This window comes from Alosa pseudoharengus, unplaced genomic scaffold (genome assembly GCF_046254945.1).
Source record: "Alosa pseudoharengus isolate Yale_2024_CS ecotype anadromous, Long Island Sound unplaced genomic scaffold, YU_APseudo_1.1 YU_APseudo_1.1_scf_13, whole genome shotgun sequence".
NCBI classification, from domain to species: Eukaryota; Metazoa; Chordata; class Actinopteri; order Clupeiformes; family Clupeidae; genus Alosa; species Alosa pseudoharengus.
The window spans coordinates 36,218,232-36,244,172 of NW_027468598.1; the positions used below are offsets into that span (position 1 = coordinate 36,218,232).

Genomic DNA, 25,941 nt, shown 5'->3' on the forward strand with positions numbered 1-25,941 from the left:
TTGTCTTGTTGACTGACACACTTGCTTCATCACAAAATGTGTATTATGTGACCTGAGTTTGAACCAGTCTAAGCTGTAAAAGTGCATCTGCTATAAAGTCAACATTGTAAAAATCCCAATCAATATGTTCAATCTTATTTGTTTCCAAAAAAACAGTTAAACATTAGATTAACTGTTATGTTTAGAGACAGCCTATGTCTGTATCCAAACAATCTGATGGGCTTTGTCACTACACAGCAATTGTTTTGTATCATGGCTTGTACAAACAAACACTAAATGGTCATATACCATAATAACAAAACGCTTTAGATAATAGTTGGATTGTAATTGTTTAATAAATTACTTTCACATAATTGTATGGTTATTAGAATGCTGCAAAATTGAAACCAAGAAAGTTAGCTTGGCACATACATAAACAAAGACACAATTACCCAAGACATGTTGTGGTGTCATCTCTGCCAACACTTGAACAATGGCAACAATGAAAAAAAGGGCAACACTTAGTTCTCTTGAATGAAGTGCACCCCTAATATCAGGTTTAAAAAATGTGGAATAATGGCATATTATACACAACAAAATAAGTAAGCAGAGCTCTGAAAATGGCGTTGCAGTAGCATTAAAGGTACACTATGCAGGTTTAGGTATTTTTGGCGAGTGTAGAGCTCCCTCTAGAGTTGCGATGTATTTATATGTTACTCTGCTATTGTAAATAGCAAACTTCTCGTGACTAATCCCCCCTGTACACAATGCAAATGCTTTTGTTGTGGAGGTGAAGGATTAACAAAAGGCAAAAACTATCTCCAAAGAGCTATATCTACTGACAAGGTAATGTTTCACGATTCTCACAAGATGGTTTTCTCGGTAGGGACTCGCTAAGTCTATGCTGTATAGCTATGCTAGGTGAACGATTACAAGTTCGTTTACCATCAAACTGGCTTCATAAAGGTGAAAATCTTGCATAGTGTGCCTTTAATATGTTATGTAACCCAAGGACGTTGTCTTGTCCATTCATGATGTTTTGCAGCAGAAGCCAGTGAGTCTAGTTCTCATCTGCTGACTCCTGGCCAGGAGCTGCTCACGGAAACGTTCTGTCATCAAGAAGTAAAAGATGGGGTTGATGACACTGTGCGCGTAAGCCATCGGCCTTGTAACGATGTACACTGCCTTGATATTCACAATGGTGCACTTGGATGTTCTGCCCACTGGCAGTTGTGTAAGGATGCGTATGTTCCTCATGATGTGGTATGGCAAGTAGAGGAACAGGAACATGTATGCCGCTGCCCTCACGACACGCAACGGTCCCCTGAATGAGGTTGCCCGCCGCTGAAAGGCCTCCCCCTGAGTCTTCAGCATGGAGGCGATCTTCTGAGAGCTCCAGAAGAGGACCACCAGGGGCAGGATGTACCCCACGACCGTCAGACCCAAGCTGTAGCCCAGGAAGTCCCAGGACCTCGAGAGGCTGGCAAAGTCATGGCACACGGTGCCGTTCCAGCGGGCGTTGTCCTTGATGGCGTAGTAGACCAGAGGGGTCATCTCGAGGTTGACAAGGAGCCAGGTGAGGATGGAGATGCGGACGGCCATGCGTGGTGTCAGGAGGACGTGGCCGCGAGCAGGGTGGCAGAGCAGCAGGTAGCGGTCCAGACTGACCAGCGCCATGAAGAGGACGCTGGCGTACATGTTGACGAAGAGGATGTAGCGGTTGAGCACACAGCTGACTGGCGATGTCTCCGTCATGTCGTTGGCGTACAGGTAGGAGAGGCGCGGCAGAGCGCACACACAGATGATGTCGGACACCGCCAGGTTGTACAGGTAGACGTTGGTACTCCGCCATTCCTGCAGGCACAGCGGGTAACCCAGGACGACCACTAGGTTGCCCAGGAAACCCAAGGTAAACTCCAGGGCGTACACCGGGCAGAGGTAGTACTTCATGAGGACGTCGTCCAGTTCGGTACAGCTATCCGCCTGTCAGGAAAAACAGCATTTGTATCTGGGCAGGGACTGGCCACACGCCACACACTGGCCGTTTGTACTTCATAATTATCACTAATACTGTAGTTATCGCGCTCTGGAGCCTATTTTACTGCCTCTAGGAGTCCATTTGCAACTGGCCCTTCAGTAGGACTTTGTCAATAGAAGCCTAGAAGAAAACATTTGGTAACACTTTACTTGACAGTATCAACATAAGAGTAACATGACACTGTCATGACACATGAACCCTAACCTCTAACCCTAATCCTACACCTAACCCTAACTTGTGACAAAAAACGAATGTCACTTAATAACAGAAGCGTCATGTCACTCTTATGTCGATACTACCAAACAGTTATATATATATATATATTATTATAACAGTTATATATATTTGGGCTTTTTATGCCTTTAATTTTGATAGGACAGTAGAGAATGACAGGAAGCAAGTGGGAGAGAAAGTCGGGGTGGGATCCGGAAAGGACCATGGGGCGGGAATCGAACCCGGGTCTCTGGTGTACGGTGCAGGTGCCCCAGCCAGTCGCGCCACAGCTGGGGCCAACAGTTTCCTTTTTTAACTTTTTGACATTAATCCATTAGTAAAATCTTGATTTAGTAGTTTGTATGTGATTGAAATTCCTGACTACGACATTTCCTACTTTCACAATACTAAAACACAATTTTGTGGGAATTTTCCTCACAGAATTCCTTACTCCATTTTTGTAGAACATCTGGACATCTTTGAAGCATTCAATACTCAGCATGAAAACATACTTCTATGACCTAAATCTTCGAATGAATGCCAATAAATGATGATACCATGAAAACAGTTAAGTGAAGTAGTTTATGTGTACATCCCACCTTTCTTTAGGCCAGGTGCAGGACCGTCGTCGAAACACTGGTTTTAATTAAAAGGTTTGGAGCTAAACTCCATTGTGCCGACATTCCCTCTCTTCAAGTACAGTCAAAACAGTTCACTGGGCTGACTACCACACATAAACAATGTGTTTCCATCTAAAAACAATCATTGTTAGGACTTAAACACTTGATTGTCTGCTTACTATGTTGTAAACACATGTTAAGATCCAGTGTTAAATAAAATAGTCAGTCTGACAAATCTTCACACTATTACCATATCAATCGCTGTAAGTATCCATTTAAATTAAATTAAAAGTTCAGTCAACAGACAACAGTGAATGTGACTGACATTGTTTAGTTTTTTTCCAAACATATCTTTAGTCTGAGACAAGCTGATCTTACCATTGTGCTTGTCATTGGTGTTGCAATGGAAGGTAATGTTTTCTGCAAACAAGGATGCTGGTAGTTATCGGGAGGAAGTTGCCGTGTTTAGGGGTTGGAGACAGTGACTCAGAACCGCTGATACAAAGATAATTTGAAGGGAAGCTAATGAGAGTATAGTCATGCATTTTCCCATATACACAAAGGCCAAAGTCACAGGGTCATTGCATTAAAGACATGCTACACTCACAACTCACTCGAGACACTCACTGTACTTTTGGAGAGAGAGAAGCTCTCATATCCTCACACCACGTTCCTGCTCCACGTTGATTCCATACCATTACCTTACGTGGCAAGAATGTTTTTTTTTATTATTATCTGCAAAGGAGGAAGTTGATTATATGGTGCCCCATTTGTTCAAAGGGTTCCACAAACCGTCAACACTCTATTGGCCAAAGTCTGAGCAGCATGGATATGGCTCATCTCACTATTACTCACTGGCCATCTGGACATGCTAGCCTGGTGCCATGTCCACCTCATTGACCTATAGGAAATTCGATAGAGGAAAAATGACTTGAACGCAAAGATGAGCCGGAATTTTTGCTCGGAGACTCATGCGGAAGTCTTGTGCCCTGAGGTATCCGGCTTGATGTCACTATCATATTTTTTAACCACGGCGGCCTCCCTTGCAACAACGTTGGCGAATTTCACTCTCATTAAAAATAGGCAAGGTAATTTATCACTAAATTAACATTACAGATAGAAAAACTCACCCGAGACATTTTCCGCTTGCTAAACCATAGTAGGCAGATTAAATAACTTATTTATGCATTTCCTGTATTTGTTTTCCGAGCTGATCTCATGAAAATCATGTAAAGTCGGTTCCTCCGAGCTTACGAACAGCATAAAGGCGCTATTATTCATGGGTTTCATCAGGTCCCTTTCCACAGTTGTATAAAATCAAGCACGTAGATTATGAATGCAGACTGCATGCTTGATTAATCCACCTGTGGAAACTGGAAAGGGACCTGATGAAACCCATGAATAGCATGTAGCCGACCCCAAAGTAAATGTGCTTTACTTAGGCCTAACTGGAGCCATCGACATGTCTAAGCCACTTGTTATCAATGTCGTTCCAAAAGTAACTATCAGCAATGACATCATTATGTTTCCAGTATTAAAGGTAAACTATGCAGTATTGGCAATTTCCTTACTGTTTTCTCGGTTTTTGCTTCTTTTTCGCTGGCTCTGTCATGACGAATGTCTGAGAAACTCCATCGCTACCTTTTTCTAGCCGGTGCCTGGCGTATATGTTTATTTGAATGCAGTAAAGCAATTTGTTACACTCGTTATACTTCCTGACACTGAGGCCGTCGGCCCGCCGGCCCACAGTAACTAATCAACTAATCATTAACTTTATGTTGTACTATATTTTAGCTGCTGAAGCCATTCATGAACAAGCTAAAAATGGCCTACACAACAACTGCTGCCTATTGACCCCTTGCATGTGACGTCACGTTTTGTTCGCGCCACAGCAAAATAGCCTAGTGGACGGCAAGAACACGAATCAAATCAATGGGTTGTAATGGGACATATCGCACAGCTAGGAGATTATAGTGAGATTCAACCGTAGTAATGCCCTTCCACGACTGTTGGCTTATTGTTTGAAATACAACAACATCCCATGTTCTTGCATAGATATATTTTGGTTTGTTTTCTTTGTGTTTCGGGAGTATTTCAACCACAAAAGTGAACACGCTATAAAATATGGATGGCTATAAAAACTATGCCTTCATTATATAACTAAACATGAGAACATACTTTTATAACCCTTGAGCCAGCTCCTTACTATTTGATCTCAATGGCGATGCAGCATTTGTTTGCACCTCCAACAGCATGGCGTACCTGGTTACCTCCCAAAAACGACCTCAAACGCCCACAAATACCCGTATGTTTGTGTGAAAGAATTACAGTGATGGCCAAAAGTGTTGGCACCCATGCTAAAGTTGACTGAAAAGAGGAATATAAAATCATCTTTTGGAAATTGATCTTAATGCCTTAAGTGAAAAATGAGGAAATATCTAACCTTTAAGGACATCAATTGTCTTAGTGAATGAATAATGTATCATAAATAAATAAATGTTCTTCCTTAAAATACAGGGGTCATAAGTATTGACACCCCTATGTTAAATTCCCATAGAGACAGGCATATTTTTATATCTAACCTTTATGTGTTTGATGCTCATTGAGCTCAATGCAAATCAAACCAGCTAATAGGCTAACTGAAATAACATCCATGCCAATCTCTAGGTATGGTGAAGGGTATGTGATGATGTGGGGCTATTTTAATTCCAAAGGCCAAGGTAACTTTGTCAGGATGCACAGTATTCTGGATCCATGAAATAACTGGCCTTTAAAAATAAAAATCTGCCTGTCTCTATGGGAATTGTACACATTTACAAACACATGTGGTTATATGTTTACATGTTTTCTTTTAAACAATAATAATAAATAATAATCAATAATAATAATACTGTTTTTCTGATTTTGTGCTCCGTTCTATTTTAGGCCATTGAGGGTTGAACAAATAACAACCATAACTGCAAATCATATGAACATAAATCTGTGCATTGGCATAGAAAATAAGAGCAACATCTGCATGCCCTTTCTGTGTATGCCCTTGTGTGGCTGTGTTACCATGGTTCCATGTGATTATGTAATAACAGAGAAAAGGAGATTGGGGGAGTGGGGTTAAGTGAAAACAAACAGAGACAAAAGGTGCAGCGTAATAGCCTGCATACCCATGACACCAAGACAGACAACAAACATATTAACAGAAAATACAAAGTAAAATATAGCTGCAAGCGGCAAAGCCGGGCCCAAGCACCTGCGGTCCGAGACCCATGACATTTCGGAATCCAGCATGCACCCATTCGTCAAATGCACGTTTCTGATGTGTGTGCTATTTGTTTTTGCATTGGAAGCACTTACTCACTTCCTGTTGGATGTGACATTTTACCTCAATGATATTCACTAGGTGGCGTTACACCACAAATATGTGGGGTACAATGATGTGCTTCCAGGTAACCAATTTATGACATACATTTTGTGATATACAGTGCAACAATTGACAAGTTTAAAAACTCCTTTCAGTCTACCCACTGGGGGAGGGGGGGACCTCCCTAAGACCTCCCCATGTATTTGTCTTAGGGAGGTCCATATCCCAACCAACTCTGCTGACCACAAGACTCCATGACATAAGAGGGCGCTATAGAGTCCCTGGGCCACACTTGTGGCCAAATCTCTGTCCCAGATTAGAGACTATGGTTGCCAAATTTCATAATTTGTCGCCCGTGTCAACCATTTATTTCAGCCTACTTGGAAGAGGTAAGACCACTGAAATAGCCATTATATCTGTTGCCAGATGGTGATGCTATGCCAGACATTTATTTTGGACATATGAATATCATAATTACCATGATAATCAATAAACTGTGAAGTTTTAGCCAAATCAACCAATGCTTTGTGACTTAATGACACATTTTGCGTTTATTCATTTTGTGTTTATTATTAATTCCATCACCATTTCGACATATTTTAACATATCAACAATCCCTTCACTATTTAACATCAACAACATAACATAACAGTAACAAAAAAAAGTAGTACTCGTGAGTAGCTTGCGCAGGGTCCCTAAGCATAAAACGAAGCAACAGCAACGTAGTTAGCCGGAGTTTATTAGAGCAGACTGTTAATCTCACAGAACACTGAGATCTCACACTGAGCATGACGTCTATTGCCGGAAGGTAATGACTTATATGGACTTTCCTTTGAGAGGAGCTAGGAGGGGAACAGTTGGAAAGTGTTCTTAACAGTCTTCTGTAATGACCGTATTGTCATTTTCGGGTCAAATGGTCTTTTGAATGGGAGTGCTAGAGGTACACTATTTTCATGCGATCAAACGATGATCGCATCAAAATCGCTATTTTTAAAACACTAAGACACAACATGAAACTTTGCTCTAAGTATCACCACGGTCTCTACACATGACCTCGAGCATTGAGAACATTGCTTGTGCACACAGAGTTTACTAAAAAGAAAGGTTTTGAAAAACTCACTTCTTGACTGTCAAGATGGCGGCAAGCGGAAAAACCAACTGCTAAAGTGAATTGTTGAAAACCTTCTTTTAAGGAAATTCTGTGTACACAAAATGTTTGTCAATGCTCGAGCTCAATCTTAAAAGTGATGCTTCCATCCTAATTATGCTTTTAAACTCAGGTACATTCACAAAAAGACCCTAGGTTGCACTTTTGCACTCTAGGTTGAGTTACGCTTTAACGGCGAAGCAAGACCCCTCCAGTAGCGCATTGGGGTCCGGTTCACCCTGTCGGGACTTATTTTCCTGATAATGACCAGCGTATACATGATCCCTTACATAATGCAAAAATCTTTTAACTTGATATGGTTCTGATGACCCACCTGGAGAAGTTTGTCAAAACCGATCATGTGTCACGACTGCAATAGCCACTGTAACTGTAATTATTGTAGGTGGCGAGGTATGCAAATTCATCATATCGCTATTTCAGCACATTACATTAAAGGAGAATTCCGGTGTGATATTGACCTAAAGTGTGTTGAAACATGATACCGAGTGTAAACGTATGTCTCATAGCCCATCTCGGCTTGTCCCCTGCACTCCAAAATCTGGCGCTAGTTAGCCAATGCTACCAACAGCTTTTTCAATGGTGGTGCTTCGGCATCGGGCACTGGCACCATGTTGAATTAAGTCGAGCGACGAGTAAGAATGGTATGATATGGGATCATTTCTTCCAGTAGCAGCAACTGGAATCCATGCATTTCCACAGAATTATTTTTGGAATCTGATCCCTTATCATACCTGTTCATTCTTACTCGACTTATCGTGACTAAATTCAAGATGGCTGCAAACGCTAAACTTCGTGAAGATACTGTCTGTATAAATCGTCTTGTAAGTAAACTACCAGTGCTTTTTCAAAGTTCTCAATGTCTCGTTTTAAATCTCAGGGCCCTCGGAAGTCTACCAATGAAGTGTGGAGATACATTGAGCCTCGTAAATGGTGTAAAACAGTGATTTATTTGCATGGCTAGCCCGATGCCGAAGCACCACCAGCTGTTGGTAGCATCGGCTAACTAGCGCCAGATTTTGGAGTGCAGGGGACAAGCCGAGATGGGCTATGAGACATACGTTCACACTCTGTATCATGTTTCAACACACTTTAGGTCAATATCACACCGGAAAAACATATCAAAAAAGCTTCTCAATTTAGAATCACCAACATCTCAACATAATTTTTACCAACTTTGACATGAATCGGATTAATTGTCTAGGGGTGCATCCGAATACCCATACTAGCGTACTGTACAGTAGGCGAGACCCAGTACGCCACAGTAGTAGTACGTCCGAATTCTTAGTAGACATCGACTAGTAGGCGAAAAGTACCCGGATGGCCTACTACCTCCACAGTATACAACGGATGGTCACTACGCTATCCCACAATGCAGCGGGAGCCCGATAACCGTAGAAGAAGACGAGCCGCCGGGAAAATCAAATCGGACAAAATGGCTGACATGATGGAGGTCACGGCAGCTACTTCTGCCGATGTTTATAAATGTAAGTATATTAGGAGAAATGTTGAATTTAAATGTTGGGTGTTTCGAAAATACGTTATGTATATCAGTTGAGTTGAGGTAAGTTGTGAGGGTCTGGTTTCAACCGGGCTAATAAGTTGTATTTGCTATTGTATTATCAGGAGAAGAAATTAATTCAGGTAAATGTTCGTCGGTAGGCTATCTCGTTATGTCTGTTTTTATTTTGGTGTACGTTTTATTTTACTATCAACTTTAAAGAAGAATTCGTCATGTACGTTAAATCTGTCGTGTACGTTAAATGTATGAAGCTGGCGCTATCTTGGGCTTGATTATCTTAAAGTTAACGTTACGTTACCTTAACGTGCGCTGAGGTAAATGTAAACAGTGTTTGCTTCATAAAAGTATTTAACATTAGCGTTATCAGTCTACCTTACTTTTGCCTTCTGCGGTTTTTATTCACTATCTACTGTAAATACAATGGGCTAGTGTAGCCTAACTAACGACTACGTATGAATACAATAAGTTAAACGTTTTGCTATCAGAATTTTATGTTGTGTGATGTCTGCCTCATGTATTATGTTATATAACCTTATAAGAAAGCTATTGACATGGACAAGTAATGCATGCTAAGTTAATACTGTCTTATATTCTGTTGCAGCTAAGGCAGACACACTGTGCTATTTAATTTAATAATTTCACTAGCAATATTACTACCCTCATCAACCCAGTTAAAATTAACTTGCATTCCCATGAGGCCTTAGCCCTTGTAACATGCTTGTGCAACTTTGCTGTAGTGCTTGTTGTCATTATTGTTTCTCTATCATTTTTAGGTTTAAGTAGCAACTACAACATGTGTTACAGCATCCCAATATGCTGACATCAAGAGAGCAGATGCAAGAACGGCCCCAAAGATCTGTCTTCCCTGGATGACAGCCTGACCTGCAGCTTAATCCTGTGAAAACATCTGACATCATAAGTGAGTAGCCTATGTCAAGTTTAAAATGTTATAGGGTAATTTTGTGTCAAATCTGACAAGGTGGTAGCTACACAATCTCAGATTTTGTTCAACCTGTCCATATCATGAATGGTTTCCAAAGCCAATGGCTGTATTTGTTGTTTCATATCTTCATATTTTTCCCTTGATTATGCTTCTGTGACAACCTAACATTTACATGTATTCATTCATTTATTTGTCAGACACATCCAAAGTGATTTACAGCAGTAGAATTACATTTGATCTATTAACATTTAACCATTTTAACATTGTAGCTACAGAGCTACAGCAAAACTACAGTGCAGAGGAGAAGCTAGGACTGCATCTGTCAATACTAGTACTGAGGAATAGGAGTGCCTAAAACATAAATATGAAGCAATGGTTGGGCATTAACAAAGTCCTTTTAGGCAAGTCCCTCCACTCGGCGGCCATTTGACAACGATTTTTTGGGCACTCGTCGGGCATCCATTTCGGCAGAAATGCGCGTGCGCAAGGCTTCACGACACCAATCTTGCTCCAGCGGCTAGATCACAACACATGATTGGCACGATGACTTCACAACACACCATATGATTGGCTCAATGTATTCACATCACACCACATGATTGGCTCAATGTATTCACATGTCAACGTTTTGCCGAGGAAGGGGTGGGATATGTGTAGACAACGGCCATATTGACGTGACAAACTAGCCCCATGCATTTCTATGGAGTATTTTTTGAGTGCTGTGTCTCCACATTAGAAAGTCTCTGGCATTAATATCATAAATAGTGTTATTAATAGGCTAGTCTGCTCTAACTTTGTAGGAAACTGCATTTATCTATGAAGGAAACATTATAAATATTGATCTTTGAGGAAGTGGAGACTGGTTTATTTCGCTCCACAGTTCCAGATCTGTTTATATCTTAATTTAATAAACAGACAATTCAAAGTATTTAGAATAGTTTGTTTCTGTAGTATTTTTCTGACTGTGTTCTTCTCTTATTTATGTTTTACAGATTGCATCACCCCCAACATGTGTAGAGGAAACCAAACGACCAGAAGAGACACTCAATAACACATAAACACACACACACACACCAGTGCCTGAGTACTAGGGGTGTAATGATACACAAAACTGGCTTGTACCTCAGTTTTGTCATTAGGTTCATTTTTGCCACTGCTAACCTAAAGTTCATTAACAATATATGTTCTCAATGGAAGTAGTATTTTTAAAAAGCGTCAATTGTTTTTTGATGTTAGTTGAGTAAACTGACATAATGGTCACCACTTATAATGTTCATGGCATAACATTCTACTGTTGATTACTGTTAAAGGCTGCATTTGCATCTGTATTGAACATCCTGTACCTAAATGGTAAGGTATGAATAGGTTTACCTTTACACCCCTACTGTGCGTGCCCATTTTATGTTTATATAATAAACATTAATATATAAATGTGACCATTCCTTTTCTACTGTAAAATGTTTTTGAATCTGTTTCAAATTTATTTAAAAACGACTGCAAGAAGGTTTTGCTCAATTGTTTAAATGAGCATAGGCAGTCCAGTGGTCTTTGTCTGAACTAGCTCAGTTTGAAATTAATGTCCAGGGAGTTTGAGGAGAGAGAGCTGTAGGAAAAGTAGCCAACTGCCTTCATATGATTAAAGCCAAGACAAATAATTAATTAATTGTCCTATAACATGTGATTTTCGATTAGGGCTGATCCTGTTCTTGGTTAACTTGTTCTTAAACTGTAGCTGTCAACTATTATATCAAGCAGCTACCTGTATCACCTGAACTAAAGTTTTCAGTCGAAGGGGTGAGATGTTTGTTTGGCAGATGCTTTTGTCCAAAGAGATTCACGATAGCCTATGTAGCCTAGGCTAAGCTGTTCAACTAGTTGTATAGTGTAGTTGTTGTGCAAACAATAAGCTCTATGTCAGGGGTCTCAAACTCAAATGAGCTGGGGGCCAATTCTGCCAAAGTCATCTGATTGGAGGGCCGGCTATTTCTGAAAATGCAATGTTCTTTTTTTCAAATACCATACAAAACTGCAAACAGAAAGTGCAAGTGTTTTTATCTAGTTTTAGACACCTGTGCTAGCAACCTTAGCTTATAAATAAAATAATGATAAAATAAATATTAATACAAATTATAAAACAAACGAAAAGCATAAAAACAGGTATGTGTGTGTTTCACACCAAATAAAATATAAGAAAGCAACACCATTGGATTTTTATATCAAAATTTCAAAAGGCCATGGCTTGAAAGTGGTCAGAGATAAAGTCCTACTGTAAATGTAAAAATCTTTGAGTAGCCTAAAACAAAATTTTATGAAGGGGGTAAATTTACCCATCTAATTTGCCACTGGATGGCAAGCACCTCAAATTATATGCACCTTTCAGTAAATACTGGATGAACATATTTGAGCAGGTTTACTTTCCTTTTTTCATATTAGGCCTACCCACATAACAAATTAACAGGAAAACATCTAAGATGTATACCAACACCTAAGATGTTTATGGTTTCTAAACCACAAGGCCTACAATAAAGTATTCTGGTCAAATCAGTTCCTATCGCGGGTAATCTGAGTACCCAGAAGTTCGCATCATATTGCGGGTGACTTTGTAGTTTAGAGCCCTATTTCTACTAGCCCTGCTGTCTGTATCACGTCCATTACGGACACTATCATCACGATTACCACTGCAACCTCCAAGCTATGTTGGGCAGAGGGTCGAAATAAGCATGGTATGCTTAATGGACACCGTCGTATAGGCTACACGCAGACGCACCTCCATTCAATAGACGATGGATCATAATCTCCAAAAGGATATTCTCCTTCAGATTTAGAATAGGTGAATAACATAGCCTACCTAAGACTTCATCACACGTAAACGTTTTTCAACATTTGTTGTAGCCTAGGCCTATTTCTGCTTAATTTCTGCTTCAATTTATGCAACACTATGGCCTGCATCGCTTCCGCGTCATTACAAATGCACGTCTTTGTGTTTCTCGCCTGTAGCCTTCCTGAAAACTTTGCGCAGCGATTTTGGGTTTGAATGAAGCTCTGGATGTCTACATAGTGGAGCAGAGTACTAATGAGATTTGTCACCGTACTTGGAACTATCGTCTATTTTAATCAGTATCGTTGTTTGTCGCAATTAAAAATAGTCTCAAGGGCCGGATTACATTATTATTTTGACATACGTCGCGGGCCGGAATTGGGCCGGACGCGGGCCGGGTGTTTGAGACCCCTGCTCTACGTTATTCTTCAGACTTGTTTGATTATCAGATGATTTTGTTCTGTCAAGTAACGTGGTTTTTGTTGTATCTTTAGCTCGGTCAGCTTGCGTTAAGCAAGTTCAACAGTGGGGGAGAATTTAACGGGGGCATACAAATGTCTTCCCCAGCTCCTACAGAAATGCATAAAAAGCTGCTTTCGCGATGATCTAGGCCTACTACGGCAATGTCGAGTGCCATTCTCGATGCGCAGGATATCTCCAATTACATTCAATCGTAGTATCGCTATAATAACACTAAAGATAGGAGGACCGGGCTCTGTAGTTCTTCGAGGTTACTGTAGTTTTTCGCGGCGTGCGTCATGTGTGTCGGCGTCACATGTAAACATCCGGGGTCAAAGGACAGGCAAGATGGCTGCCCAGTACGTCCGAATTGTATGCCTACTACTCGCTCGCATACATAAATAACGTACTAAATTGACGGTTGAGTAGTACGTTCTAACCGACGTTAGTATGTACTGACTATTCGGATGCACCCTAGGAGAAGAATTGCTATTGCGACAACATTTTATCTGATTCTTCTACTCATGTCATAGATTTGATCAATGAAATGACATAATACAGGATATTGCACACTGATGAGAAAGTTGCAGTCGCCTAAGCGATGAGACCGTATCAGTCTTTGTTTATCTGATCTTTTATACATTTGCTTGTGAGGCCACAGGAGGTATACTAAGTGAGGAGAAACACACTAAAGTAAATTGAAGTGCCTGTCTCAGGTGTTTTTCTCCTGAAGTCCCACAGCAAAGAGCACAACTGACAGCATTAAACAGCCATCATTATATAACCAAGATTAATAATTAAATATCATACCTGTAATTATTCAAATGGCTGTTGTAAACAAGATTGTGTGTAATGCAGTTTCATCTGGCAACACAATGGAGACTTGTCTTGTTGACTGACACACCTGCCTCATCACAAAATGCGTATTATATGACCTAAATTTGAACCAGTCTAAGCTATGTGCACCTGCTATAAAGTCAACATTGAACATATTGATCTTGACAGTAGCGGTTTAGGCATAGGCGAAGCGGGCAGCCGCCAGGGCGGCATCTTGCTGAGGGTGGCACGAGTGCTCGCAAAAGAAAAAGAAGCACACTGAAGAAGGCGCTTCGCCGAATCATGTCTGTGCAATAAACACATTTTGTATGCAAAGTGCGGCCTTTTTTCTTCCTTGTACAAACATAGCTTGCACAAACTATGGTCATATACCATAATAACAAAAAGCTTTAGATAATACAGTAGTTTGAATGTTATTGTAATTGTTTAATAAATTACTTACATAATTTACTTTGTTTTAATAATTTACTAGATAACTACATAATCATAGAGACATAATATTACTATGTTATGTTACACAAGGGTGTTGTTTTAATAATAATAATAATAATAATGGCTTAAATTTGTATAGCGCCTTTCAGGATACCCAAGGTCGCTTAACAAACAAAATGAAGGAGTTGGGAAGTCCTTGGAGAACAAATTAGATGTTTTTGAACACACCTACTACAGTAGGGTGGGGGCAGTGTGTATGTGGAGGGGTAGAATCTTCCATAGACTGGGGGCAGCAGCGCAGAAGGCTCTGTCCCCAAAGGGCGCGGGGAATGGCAAGCTGATTCTTGTCAGAGGACCGCAGGGACTGTGATTGACTGTAAGGGTGGAGGAGATCAGTAAGATACTGGGGTGCAAGTGCGTGGAGGGATTTGTAGGTGAGAAGGATTTTGAAATTGATTTGTGACTTGACTGGCAAGTGCATGGAGGGATTTGTAGGTGAGAAGGATTTTGAAATTGATTTGTGACTTGACTGGCAGCCAGCAAAGCTGTATAAGGATGGGGAATGATGTGCTGCCAGGGTTTTGTGCGTGTTAAGACCCTGGCAGCTGAGTTCTGGACATATTGTAGCCTGTCAAGGGCCTTTCTGGGCAGACCAGACAGGACATCATTGATAGATAGATAGATAGATAGATAGATAGATAGATAGATACTTTATTGATCCCCAAGGGGATCAATTACTATCATTAGTCCAGACGGGAGGTTCTTGGAGATGAATCGTTTCCTGCTTGAAAGATAAGACCGGAACCAGGTGAGTGTGTCAGTGAGGCTGATGAATTCAGAGAGGCGGTGGAGGAGGATGATGTGAGAGACGGTGTCAAAGGATGCAGAGAGGTACAGGAGGATGAGGATGCTGACAAGACTGTTGTCAGTGGCGATGAGGTCATTTGTGATTTCAATGAGGGAGGTCTCTCTGCTGTGGTGTGCTCTGAAGCCAGATTGGAGGGGTTCGAAGAGATCGTGATGGGACTGAGGAGATTGGGCGGTAGTTGTTGGGGTCATCCCGGTCAAGACCAGGTTTTTTGAGGGTTGGGATGACTGCAGTCATTGTAAAGCTGGTAGGCACCACTCCACTCTCCAGTGAGGTATTAATTATGTTGGCCATTGTATGGCATGAGGTGGGGAGACATGCCTTGACAAGGGTGGTGGGCATTGGGTCCCGTTTGCTTGTCTTGTCCATTCATGATGTTTTGCAGCAGAAGCCAGTGAGTCTAGTTCTCATCTGCTGACCCCTGGCCAGGAGCTGCTCACGGAAACGTTCTGTCATCAAGAAGTAAAAGATGGGGTTGATGACGCTGTGTGCGTAAGCCATCGGCCTTGTTATGATGTACACCACCTCGATTTTCACGATGGTGCATGTGGACATACTGCCAACCTGCAGTCGTGTAAGGATGCGTATGTTCCTCATCATGTGGTATGGCAAGTAAAGGAGCAGGAACATGTATGCCGCTGCCCTCACTACACGCAGTGGCCTCCTAAATGAGGTTGCCCGCCGCTGAAAGGCCTCCCCCTGAGTCTTCAGCATGGAGGCGATCTTCTGAGAGCTCCAGAAGAGGACCACCAGGGGCAGGATGTACCCCACGACCGTCAGACCCAAGCTGTAGCCCAGGAAGTCCCAGGACCTCGAGAGGCTGGCAAAGTCATGGCACACGGTGCCGTTCCAGCGGGCGTTGTCCTTGATGGCGTAGTAGACCAGAGGGGTCATCTCGAGGTTGACAAGGAGCCAGGTGAGGATGGAGATGCGGACGGCCATGCGTGGTGTCAGGAGGACGTGGCCGCGAGCAGGGTGGCAGAGCAGCAGGTAGCGGTCCAGACTGACCAGCGCCATGAAGAGGACACTGGCGTACATGTTGACGAAGAGGATGTAGCGGTTGAGAACACAGCTGACCATAGATGTTTCTTCCATGTTGTTGGCGTACAGGTAGGAGAGGCGCGGCAGAGCGCACACACAGATGATGTCGGACACCGCCAGGTTGTACAGGTAGACGTTGGTACTCCGCCATTCCTGCAGGCACAGCGGGTAACCCAGGACGACCACTAGGTTACCCAGGAAACCCAAGGTAAACTCCAGGGCGTACATAGGACAGAGGTAGTACTTCATGAGGACGTCGTCCAGTTCCGTACAGCTATCCGCCTGTCACAAGAAAAAAAAAACAGTATCTGGGCAAGGGCGCCTGCAGGAATAAATGTGAATAAATGCACACCCATCAATCCCACCCCCTCTCCCCCAATCTCAATTATTTGCCCATTTCCCAAGAGCAAGTTTGTGCATTGCTCAGCTAATAATGCAGCCTACAAAGTACTTTATTAGACAGTAGCCACTCCAGCGGGAGAAGCGTTAATCCATTTTGCGCACGCATTGTCCTAAGAGTAACATATGCATGCAGTGTAGCATCCAGATAGCATTACCCCTCCGGCCTTCCCACTACCCTTTTAAAGCTTCCTCCTCTCAGGCATAGGCCAGGTGAACATCTCACCTTATAGGCACATCAACGTAGAGGTAACAGGTAGCCAAAACTGGTAACTGGTAAATACATTTAACTGTAAATTTCATAACAGATAAATACACTCAGAGTGAAGACCTTGACCGACATAATTTTTAGGTAGGAAAGTAAATAAGCATCCAGTTATTATACCATTTTATTACAGTGCATAAAAATGCACTGTACTGTTCTTTCTAGGCCTCTTCTTATTATCTTCTAACGCAGTTAATGCAGCTTCAACCGTTTAACGTAAAAACTTAATTCAAACTATGTTACGTAGGTCTTACTTAGGACATGTGTGCTTTGTATTCTTCATCTCTGTAACTTTTATACTTTTTAAACTATTAATTAAAAACTATTCAAAATTTCCCCATAGACTTAACATTGGGCTGATGACATCACAATAGGGCCATTAAGCAATTCGAATCTTGTGCCAGGTGTTCAGGCCACCTGCAGCAACTGCCAGTCTCAGGCTTTAAACATACAATCTGGCTCTCTCAAGACTACACATCCTGCTCAACTGTTTCCTACAGCAGGGGTTCCCAAACTTTTCAACCCGCGACCCCCAAAATAACCGTGCCAGAGACTGGCGACCCCCACTATCCCTGGATGTGACTCAAAAAATAAAATAAAATGTGCGCACTGGCCATACCCACTGGCTTATCCAAACACGGGCTTAACGACAACACAAAAGAACAGAGCAGCCTGTTATGATTTTACATATAGAACTTTACTATATGATAAAAGCAGAATACCTTAGTCAAAAAATAATATCCATGAGTGCACATTATTGCTGTCATGTGCAAACGTAACTTTGAAACATTACTTTAATTTCCATTTTAAAGCAACACCAAAGCACTTTTCCTGTCGCACGCACGCTTGTTTATCCAGCACTGGCTTTGGAAATAACGATGTCTACAGACAAGGTAGAGTACGTTGCATGATTTTATGAAAGTATAATGTATTGCGACATCAGAAGCAAGTCAAATTTGTAGTTTCTTATGTCTCATTCCATCGAACTACAGATCCGCTACCCGATCTGGCAAACTTGCGGTTATAGCCGATAGAGGGTCGTGAAGAGAATGCAGAAGTGCCGTTCACCCTGTTACGAGTTGATGGTTTTTGACGTTTCAGCGTTAATCTCATCTAATGAGATGGATGCGCGCTATGCGCGGAACACAGCAAGTCCATTCTTGGTTTAATTGTGGAGACGGCCACACGGAGATCATCCTCCACATTTAGACGCGATCTGTATTTGTTTTTAATATATTTCAGTGCAAAGAACGGCGTCAGTACGTCCATCGCGGCCTTGGATAGCTGTGGATATTCCCTCTCGACTAAAATCCAGAACTCAGCAACCGTCTTGGAATTAAACTCTGTCTTTAAAGTGCGGTCACATGACAGCTCAACCAGTGCGTCCTCCATGCCGGCTGACAGATGACTTGCGGTGGTTACAGTGAATGGTGATCTCATCCAGTCATCATTTTTCAGAATTTTATTTTTTCCAAATTTATTTGATTTATGGAAATCATTTCGCGACCTACCCCTCGCGACCCACACTTTGGGAACCCCTGTCCTACAGGGCCACCATAGTTTCCTCTGCCCACAACTGTTTAAAAATAAAAGTCTTCACTACAATAATTCCCTATTAAATAATTTAACCATTTAAACAATCCACCTATTTAACTGTTCAGCCATTCCAACTATACTTAACCACCAACTACCTAGCAACCAACATAGCAACCACCTCAAGTACCCTAGCAACAGCCTAGCAACCACTTCCACAGTTCCAACCTAGCAACCAATATAGCATGAGTTTAACATAGCAACCACCACAACTAACCTAGCAACAGCCTAGCAACCACCTCAAGTACCCTAGCAACAGCATAGCAACCACCATAACTACCCTAGCAACAGCCTAGCAACCACCTCAAGTACCCAAGCAACAGCCTAGCAACCATGTAAAATACCCTAACAACAGCCTAGTAACCACTTCCACAGTTACAACCTAGCAACCAATATAGCAACCAATGAGTTTAACCTAGCAACCAGCATAGCAACCACCACAACTAACCTAGCAACAGCATAGTAACCATGTTAAATACCCTAACAGCAGCCTAGCAACCACTTTTATAATGACAACCTAGCAACCAACATAGTAATCAACATGATTAACCTAGCAACCAGCATAGCAATGGCATAACTACACTAGCAACAGCCTAGCAACCACCTCAAACACCATAGCAACAGCCTAGCAACCTAGCTAAGTAACATGGTAAGCATAGTTAGCATTGTTAACATAATTAACATTGTTAATATAACTGCTAGCAAACATTAGCTGAGTTAGCTAAGTAACATGGTTAGCATAGTTAACATGGTTAGCATAACTGCTAGAAAATATTAACTAGGTTGGCTAAGTAACATGGTTAGCATAGTTAGCATCATTAACATTGCTAACATAGCGCAGCGAAGCGGCGGTCATATAGGTTTAGGTTTAGTCAGTTCTTTTTCGCATGCCCAAATTTCCGTCAATGATTCCCGGGACACTGAAAGACCGGGGTACACGGAACTTGGTGGGCATGTAACCCCAAATGTATAGCATGGAACCATCGTTTTTCGTTTTGATCTGTAGCCCCCCCGCTGGACTGGACCCCCGAAAGGAGGGTAGGGCAGACACAGTTTTCTGTGAATATCTCGAGAACCGTAGGGTTTAGGAGGACCATTTTTTTTGTTGTTGATCTCAAGGGGCCATGTCAACCCATTCCATAACCACTCATTTCATGTATAGCGCCACCTAGTTAAACACAAAAAAGTAAAAATGAGGTGTTGTAATCGCAGGTATCTGTGACCTAACATAGTCAAAACTGCACGAAATTGGAAGTGTAGGATCATTATGACACCCTCTGTATGCACGCCAAGTTTCGTGGAATTCCGTTCATGGGGGGCCACACAATAAATTAATTTATGTTACTATACACCAACTGGCCTGTAGGTGGCCAGAGACAGTTTTCTGTGAATATCTCGAGAACCGTAGGGCCTAGGAGGTCCACCTTTTTTATGTATGTTGGTCTTAAGGGGGCATGTCAACCCATCCCATTACCACTTATTTCATGTATAGCGCCACCTAGTTAAAAATTAAAAAGCAAAAAATTAGGTGTTTTCATCACAATATCTCTCTGGCTGACAAGGTCAAAACTGCACAAATAAAATTTACAATAAAATAATGTATGTGTACATTTAGTGACGTACACAAACAAGGATTCCCGGGACACTGAAAGACCGGGGTACACAAAACTTGGTGGGCATGTAACCCCACATGGATAGCATGGAACCGTCGTTTTTCGTTTTGATCTGTAGCCCCCCCGCTGGACTGGACCCCCCGAAAGGAGGGTAGGGCAGACACAGTTCTCTGTGAATATCTTGAGAACTGTAGGGACTAGGATGACCATTTTTTTCCGTATGTTTGCTTCCAGGGGTCATGTTAACCCTTAGAACCCGATTGACGCAAAGTGCGTCAAAAAACACACCCTTTCTTCTCTGTTACATTGCTCCGGAACGGTTCATTGCAGCGAGATGAAACCTTTATTGCACGACAGAGCAGAAGTGGGGCTTTCCAACGAGACTACACACTTGTCTGTACGATCAAGTATGAAAATTAAAAAAAATCATGAAATTAAATCAAATTGCATCATATTTACAGTCTATACTTCTCTGCATTCACCTGCACACACATTACTCTAGTTTGAATTACTCGCGAACCCGTGATCGCATCGATATGGCAAGCATATCAGATGAAAGAGGGGGCACAGGGCTATCCATTGGTACCATGTTTATCGATCCTTCTGGCTTATAAAACCAGACGAAGTGACTGCAAAATAATAACGTCATGTACACAAACCAACGCTGCACACTCATTACTCTCGTTTGAATTACTCGCGGACCCGTGATCGCATAGATATGCCACGCATGTCAGATGAAAGAGGAGACTCAGAGCTATCATTTGATACCAAGTACATCCTTCTGGGTTATAAAACAGACGAAGTGACAGCAAAATAATAACTTCATATAGCTGGACTTACCCCATGTTTGTGTCTGTTCTTGTGGCAAAGCATGTTTATAATCCAATGCTATCATGTGTTTCTCTATGGCAAAGCATGTTCATATTCCGGTTTTGAGATCCTAGCAAATTCCTGCATGGCATCCAATTCAAGGCTCACATTGCATCCCAATTTGTTCAACAAATAAACACCTTTTTTGCCTTTACTTTGTTCATGGCAATGCAGTTAAGACTTGAGAATTATTATGACTGCATACACACAGGCATGCAGGCTAACACGCAACCTCGGGTCAAGTCAGGTCAGATCAGTTCGTGTCACAGATATGGAGCGCAGAAAGGTCATTTTTCATCACTAAATAAAAAATGGCATTTATTTCCGTAAATCACATAGCAAATATTTCTGTAAATTGCTCAGCCCCAGAGTATCCCTCCAACATGGCAATTATATTGCCCGATTCAGGACAGTCTGCCCTACACACACATGAAATGCATGTAGAGCTGTGAGCTTGCAGTGGTGAGATACATGTCGAAATATAAGAATTTTTATAATACACTTTTTATATTTTAATTCTTTAAAAATCAAAATAAAATCAATGCTAGTATTAATACATGAAATGATGGCAGATCTGAATAGCCTAAACTCTCCTGAAAAAAACAATATATAATATATGTGTGTGGCACTTACAATGACCAGAATAAATCCTTATGAATAAAGGTAGTGAAAATGCCCTAAAAACAGCTTAGGGTTCTAAGGGTTAACCCATTTCATGTGCACACATATGCACAAACAGATACAGTATACACACACACATACATTCACAGTAATCATACGTATGACACATACTCACACAGTAGGCATATGTATGCTTGCATGCACAGGCACATACGCAGGCACACACACAAGCACGCACGCACACACACACACACACACACACACACATAACATAAACATGTACATGCACACAATTCAAGAATTTCTCAGAATTATGAACAGGCAAGATGGAGGTGGGGTTGTATAAAATGAATTTTACATGTGAAATCTATGAACTAATCATGTTTTGGTACTTGTTGTCTAGCAGATATCAGTGAGAATTGAGTGTGGATAATGCAATTTAGTGAGACAGTTAGAATCATAGGCCTTTCAGCGTGATTTATTTTTGTACCGCTCTGCGGTACATCTAGTTAACATAATTGCTAGCAAACATTAGCTAAGTTAGCTAGGTAACATGGTTAACATTGTTAACATTGTTAGCATAACTGCTAGTAAACATTAGCTAAGTTATCTGTTAACACTATATTTTACATTATATGCTTTGCATTTTCATGCACTGGTAATTCCTTGGAATTGCCTAACATTGTTTGCTAGTAAGCAGCAACAAGTAGGCTACAAGTTCTGTAATTGCTGCCTATGTGCACTGCCATTCTCTATCCTGCGCTAACAAAATGTGTGTGTTCCAAGTAGCCTAGTGCATAATTCTGCTTTATAAAGTTGATCAAATCCATTTGGGTATTTTACAGAAATACAGTATGAAATTAGCCTACTGTCATGCACAGTGTTGGGAGTAATGCGTTACAAAAGTAATGTAATTACTGTAATATATTGCTGTTTGCGGTAACGCGGTAATGTAAGGCATTACAAAAAGAAAATTGGGTAATATTTACTCGGTACAAACTTCAGTAACGCGCGTTACAATGCATTTTAAGCCAAAATGAAGCGCTTGTTTTGTTTTGATACATATTCGCAAACACCACCGCGAGAACAACAGACGAGAAAAAATCGGCGCAAAATAGTAGAACGTATCTCCTGATACTGGTTGAAGATGACTGTGGCTGCAGCAGACTCAAAGTCGGACTCTATTTGCGGGATGGACATAAGCCTACGCTCATTATTTTCAGCTTGTCAGAGACAAGGATATGAAGAACATAATAGTTAGTGCACTTTGTGTGCGAAACCGAAAGATCTCACCTCGCGAAATAGCACAAGTCATTTAATGAAACATCTAAAGTGGTGCCACGCTAATCTTTTTTATTCTTGATAAAACACAAACTATGTTCTTCCAGTGCATGTCAGCTTTGAGCTGTGAACTTGAATTAAAGAGAATAAAGGGATAGAAATGCAGAAAAAGATTGTGTTGCCTGGCAGTGCCACCGCTCCCACCACGCGCATCACGCACTTTGCGGAGGGCACCAAAGGACAGAGGGGGCACCCAAATGTACCAATGAATGGTAGCTTTACTGCAAACTGCGTTTCACTCTTCATCAATAACGTTTACAATGTCAGAATGCACTAACACCATGGTACATGGAAGTTTGATACTTTTTGGGTTCTCTCAATCTCCACCACGTAGTAGAATGGAATTGGTGGGTCTTCAATAATTCGTTTTCCAAGCATTTAGGCTACATGAAGCACATGATATGCCAAGTCGACAAAAAAATCCATTCAGATAGCTAGGTGGATACCAGGCTCATAATTCATTTTTATTTGCAAAACGAAATGTGAAGCAACATGTCATTGCATACTTTCCAAAGCAATGAAGGCTGCTTAAAACAACTTAACATTGTGCATATTATTGTTAATATTGTGCTATCAATGTAACTCAACAAACAAGGCTTGTAAACAAGAGCTGGCAAAAGGGCATTATGAGAACGTAAAGATCAATGCTCTTAAAGTGACCGTGCACCATTTATAAGAAAACAGCATTTCTTCAGAAATTAATGTTAAAAAACACACAGTAATGGTCTGTATAATAGGCCTTTTATTTTACTTTAGGTGTTTGAGTTATCATTGAAATGTCACTCACTCAAAGCCACTCACTTAGGGCACCGAAATGGCCAGTAGGCCACCATCTTGACATGTCTTTATTAAGCTTTGATTTACAATAGGCTCTCTATTGAGCAGGCCTAGGCCTTATTTATATCACAATTTACCAGACTTTGACCTTTTGTTGGTTTTTAACAAAATTCTGACTATGATTGTTCCTTGTTTTGAATCATGAGCACTGCGCCTATTGCATTCTTACTGTATGTTGTTAGCCTTAAGCCTAGCTCAGTCATTATGCTATACCACATCTCCCTCCATTGGAAGAGCAATGAGCTGCATTGAGCGTAATAAACTGCATTTAGAATGGCAAATCCATATTTCTAGATATTTTGGTGAAAGTAACTTAAAAGTAATGCAATAGTAGTGTAATGCCTTACAATTCAGAGACAGTAATATTATAATGTAACAAATTACTTTGAAATGACAATAATAAGTAATGCATAGTACATTACGATTTTGAAGTAACTTGCCCAACACTGGTCATGCAGTTTATAGGATACAGTGCAGAATTGGGAAGTTATGGTAGACAACAGGAGAGAGAGAGGGGTGGTGCGTGTGTGCCTGAGCGCATCCAAGATAGAGCATCCTGGGCCTGTCTCGCTAAATCAACCGATCAGTTTTCAGTGTAGGCGGGCTTTGTGATACCTCCCTGAAATGACTTTTTGCAGGTTGGGATGTCTGCACATAGCTGGCCATTTGTACTTAATAATTATCATCAACATGAGGCCCTGGAGCCTACTTTACTGTCTTGTCCACTTGCAACTGGCCCTTCCTACTGACTTTGTCAATACCAGCATAGAAGAAAACTGTTTCCTTTTTTAATTTTACTCCATGAGTAAAAGTATATTAGTAAAGTCTTGATTTAGTAGTTTGTACTGTATGTGTTTTTATATACTTTAACAATACTAAAACACAATTTTGTAGGAATTGTCCTCACAGACATCTAAACCATGTTTAATTTGTGTACATTATCTGGACATCTTTGAAACATTGCAATAACACGTTCAATAATCAGCATGAATATTGTCTATGATATAAATCTTTGAATGAATGAAAATATATGATGATACAGTGAAAACAGTTCACATGACTGACTACCACACAGAGACAAGTGTATTTCCATAGAAAACCAATCATTGTTATGACTTAAAAGCTTGATTGTCTGCTTACTGTGTTGTAAACATATGTTAAGATCCAGTCTAAGTAAAGTAGTCTAAATCTAAATTAAATCAAGTTCAGTTAACAAACAACATTGAATGTGACTGATTTTGTTGTTGGTTTTTTTCAAACATATCTTTAGTCTCAGAGAAACTGATCTTACCATTGCGCTTGTCGTTGGTGTTGCAATGGAAGGTAATGTTTTCTGCAAACATACTCAAGAGTGAGAAATATGCTGGTTGTCATTGGGTGAAAGTTGCAGTGTTTAGGAATGTGTCCAAAGGCCAGACTAGCAGAAGGCAGATCCTAAAGCCAGACTATCAGAAGGCAGAGACAGATTAAATGGGGTTGGTGGTAGCTAGTGGCTAAGGATCTGGGCTAGCATGCAGTTCTCTGAAGAATTGTGGGTTCAATTTCTGGCTCTCACTGTTGTGCCCTTGTAGTTGGGTCATCTATAGCAGTTCTGTGACCGTGGAGAGCGAAGGTTCGTTTCTCACTAGATTTGTCATCTATAAAGGTTAAAGAAAAAAAATAGCCGGGGTGCCCCTTACAAAAATGTGGGGAAATTTTGTGAGAGCCCTATATCCAAAATGGCTGCCGTAAGCCAAGCTGGATATAAACTTTTTAATGGCCTTGCCCACAGTGCTGCATAACACATGGTTTCTGAGACTATTTGGGTCAAGAAATTCATAAATGATGTAAATTTATTGATTTGACCTATTTCTGACCTTCAAATTCAAGATGGCCGCCAATTTTTGGCTCTTTAAATGTTGATGTTTCAAAATAGTCATAGAGTTGTAATATTAGGCTCAAATGGAAGCTCTGCTCAAACTGAGTTCAGTTATGGGCAGCAAAATTACAACATACACATAGGTCATCAGATGTCTGTCATTTTTTTATTATTTATTTATTATGATTTATTTATTGAATTAACTAAAAACACTCTCCATCTGAATCTGTTGAATCTCCACACTGACTCCTCTC

At 41.0% G+C, this 25,941-nt stretch overlaps 2 protein-coding genes across 2 annotated transcripts; both read right to left on the bottom strand.

Moving 5' to 3' along the window:
• Window positions 1–537: 537 nt before the first annotated feature.
• Window positions 538–1,940, bottom strand: LOC143121287 (succinate receptor 1-like). Its single transcript, XM_076281648.1, has one exon. It carries the CDS (start codon window positions 1,927–1,929, stop codon window positions 1,009–1,011), a length of 921 nt encoding a protein of 306 aa, XP_076137763.1. The 5' UTR covers window positions 1,930–1,940; the 3' UTR covers window positions 538–1,008.
• Window positions 1,941–14,483: 12,543 nt separating this feature from the next.
• Window positions 14,484–25,158, bottom strand: LOC143122145 (succinate receptor 1-like). Its single transcript, XM_076282966.1, has 2 exons — window positions 25,121–25,158; window positions 14,484–16,572 (listed from the first exon to the last, which is right to left on the bottom strand). The coding sequence occupies exons 1-2, from the start codon at window positions 25,121–25,123 to the stop codon at window positions 15,619–15,621; spliced, it is 957 nt and encodes a 318-aa protein (XP_076139081.1). The 5' UTR covers window positions 25,124–25,158; the 3' UTR covers window positions 14,484–15,618.
• Window positions 25,159–25,941: the final 783 nt, after the last annotated feature.